Consider the following 2,500-nt stretch of genomic DNA (forward strand, 5'->3'; position numbering starts at 1 on the left):
CTGGGCCCCACGCCTTCCTGGTGGTCCTTGCCCTGGGCAGGTTCACTCAGGAGGGGAAGGACACCGTGAAGATGATCCAAGAGACTTTTGGTGAAGATGCAGCTAAATACACGATGGTGCTGTTCACACATGGAGACCAGCTGGAGAACACCACCATCCAGGACTTTGTCTCACAGAGCACAGAGCTGAACGCCATCATCCAGAGCTGTCACGGTCGATTCCACGTCTTCAACAACGAGGTGAAAGACCACGAACAAACCAGACAGCTCCTGGATAAAGTCGACCTGATGACTCAGGCTAACGGCGGGGGGAACTACACCAACGAGATGTTCCAGAGAGCCGAGACCGCCATCGAAAATGAGAAGAAGCGACTCATGAAAGAGTCTGAAGAGGAAAGGCAGAAGGAGCTGGAAGAGCTGAGGGCCAAACACGCCGAGATGGTCAAGGAAACCGAGACCGCCATCGAAAATGAGAAGAAGCGACTCAAGAAAGAGTCTGTAGAGGAAAGGCAGAAGGAGCTGGAAGAGCTGAGGGCCGAATATAAGACCAAGATCTTCCTCATGGAGGAGAGGAACCTGCATGTCCGCTACGAAACTGAAGCCAGATCTCGAGCTGAAAGGTCAAACGCCTTCAGCGCCACTACAGCCATCGCCCTCTCCTCAGCCTGCGGCGCGATGGTCGGGGGTCTGATCAGGAGCGCAGGAGGACCCTCTGGTGTCGCTGTCGGCGCTGTGGCAGGAGCGGCTGTCGGAGTCAGCGTGGAACCTTTAGTCATCAGAGTCTTAGAAAGATGCAGCATCCAGTGAGAAGAGGACCAGGGACCCAAACCTCCACCAAGGCCCAACAAGCCTCCATGCATGACTCAGACTCTCTGTGATGTGGTTTTACAGGTTATTGATTGATCAGGTGGATGGTAGTAGTGAGGTCACAGCAGACTGACACATTGAGCACTTTGAGAGGAATAAGCCACGCCCACTCACGCTCCAGACCTTCTGTGTTGACATTTAGTGACACTGCAGCCAAACTCACAGGAAGAGAAACTAAAGAAACTGTTTAGGAAACCGCCTGCCAGCCAATCAGAGATCAGTATTCATCAGTTTAACTTTAAGTGATCTGCTTAACATCCTGAGGATAATTTACATATTTTATGAAGATATCCTAGAATAAAGATAGATATATAATCTAATAATGTCAAATCAAAACAAATTATGATCAATAAATAATGTAAACATGTGAATTCTGCTCAGCCGTCTCTGTAAAGAAATGTGTGTGTGTGTGCGTGCGTGTGTGTGTGTGTGTGTGTGTGTCTCTATCTCTCTCTCTCTCCTCTCCGTCTCTCTCTCTTCTCTCCCTCTCTCTCCCCCTCTCTCTCTCTCTTCTCTCCCTCTCTCTCTCTCTTCTCTCCCTCTCTCTCCCTCTCTCTCTCTCTTCTCTCCCTCTCTCTCTCTCTCTCCTCTCCCTCTCTCTCCCTCTCTCTCTCTCTTCTCTCCCTCTCTCTCTCTCTCTTCTCTCCCTCTCTCTCTCTCTCCTCTCCCTCTCTCTCCCTCTCTCTCTCTCTCTCTACCTCTCTCTCTCTCTTCTCTCCCTCCCTCTCTCTCTCTCTCTCCTCTCCATCTCTCTCCCTCTCTCTCTCACTTCTCTCCCTCTCTCTCTCTCTCCTCTCCCTCTCTCTCCGTCTCTCTCTCTCTTCTCTCCCTCTCTCTCTCTCTCTCTCTCTGTCTCTCTCACTCCCCTTCTCCCACTCCTCTCCCCCCCCTCCCCCCTCCTCCCCCCCTTCCCTCTCTCTCTCTCTGAGTGTGTTCCTCTCTGGTCTCGACCTCTCCAGAGGTCACATACATCCATCCATCTTCACATCCATACATCCATACATCCACCCATCTATACATCTATACATACAAAACTCAGACGTTAGAAGTTTGAAACATTCCAGTGAAGTCATTTTGTCAGTTAAAATGTAAACAAGTGTAATCATCTCCTTAGTGCATGTAAACAACTTTATGATGTCAGCTGTGCTCAGCTGTCAGCTGTCATGGATGAACCTGAGGTTAAATCATGAGATCATCATAAAGAAGAACCAGAGAAACCAGCAGCAACTCTGACAAACACAACACACATTTAGTAACCAGTCAGAGGGAAAACACACACAAATGTCACCGTATGCAAATGCTTCATAATTTCACAGACGACTCAAACAGCCTCAACCTCCTCCACCATCCAGCAAGGTGACGCCTGTAAAACACAAACTACACTGCAAACGTCCCTCGACACCACGCCGCTCGCTCAACACCACGCCGCTCGCTCAACACCACGCCGCTCGCTGCACTGAGGCCAGGCCACAGAGCGACATCATCAACAACAATGTACACAAAGACATTGTTACTTTCTGTGAGGTGAAACCAAAACAGAGCCTCCTGCTTTGACCTCCTGACCCTGACCTCTTTACCAACCAACCACTTCATATTTTGGTATAACGTATATGAAAAGTAAACATATATATTTC

General features: G+C 49.4%; 1 protein-coding gene across 1 annotated transcript in view; it reads left to right on the forward strand.

Moving 5' to 3' along the window:
• The window catches only part of LOC142990127 (GTPase IMAP family member 7-like), a 3,027-nt gene extending 1,740 nt beyond the window's left edge, over positions 1 to 1,287 (forward strand). Inside the window, exon 2 of the mRNA XM_076139866.1 lies at positions 1 to 1,287. This exon is cut by the window's left edge and continues 273 nt beyond it. Within this exon, the coding sequence (XP_075995981.1) occupies positions 1 to 806 (806 nt within the window). The 3' untranslated portion in view covers positions 807 to 1,287.
• Positions 1,288 to 2,500: the final 1,213 nt, after the last annotated feature.

This window comes from Genypterus blacodes, unplaced genomic scaffold (assembly GCF_046128005.1).
Source record: "Genypterus blacodes isolate CSIRO-AG114 ecotype Tasmania unplaced genomic scaffold, CSIRO-AGI_Gbla_v1 ptg000469l_1, whole genome shotgun sequence".
Classification (NCBI taxonomy): domain Eukaryota; kingdom Metazoa; phylum Chordata; class Actinopteri; order Ophidiiformes; family Ophidiidae; genus Genypterus; species Genypterus blacodes.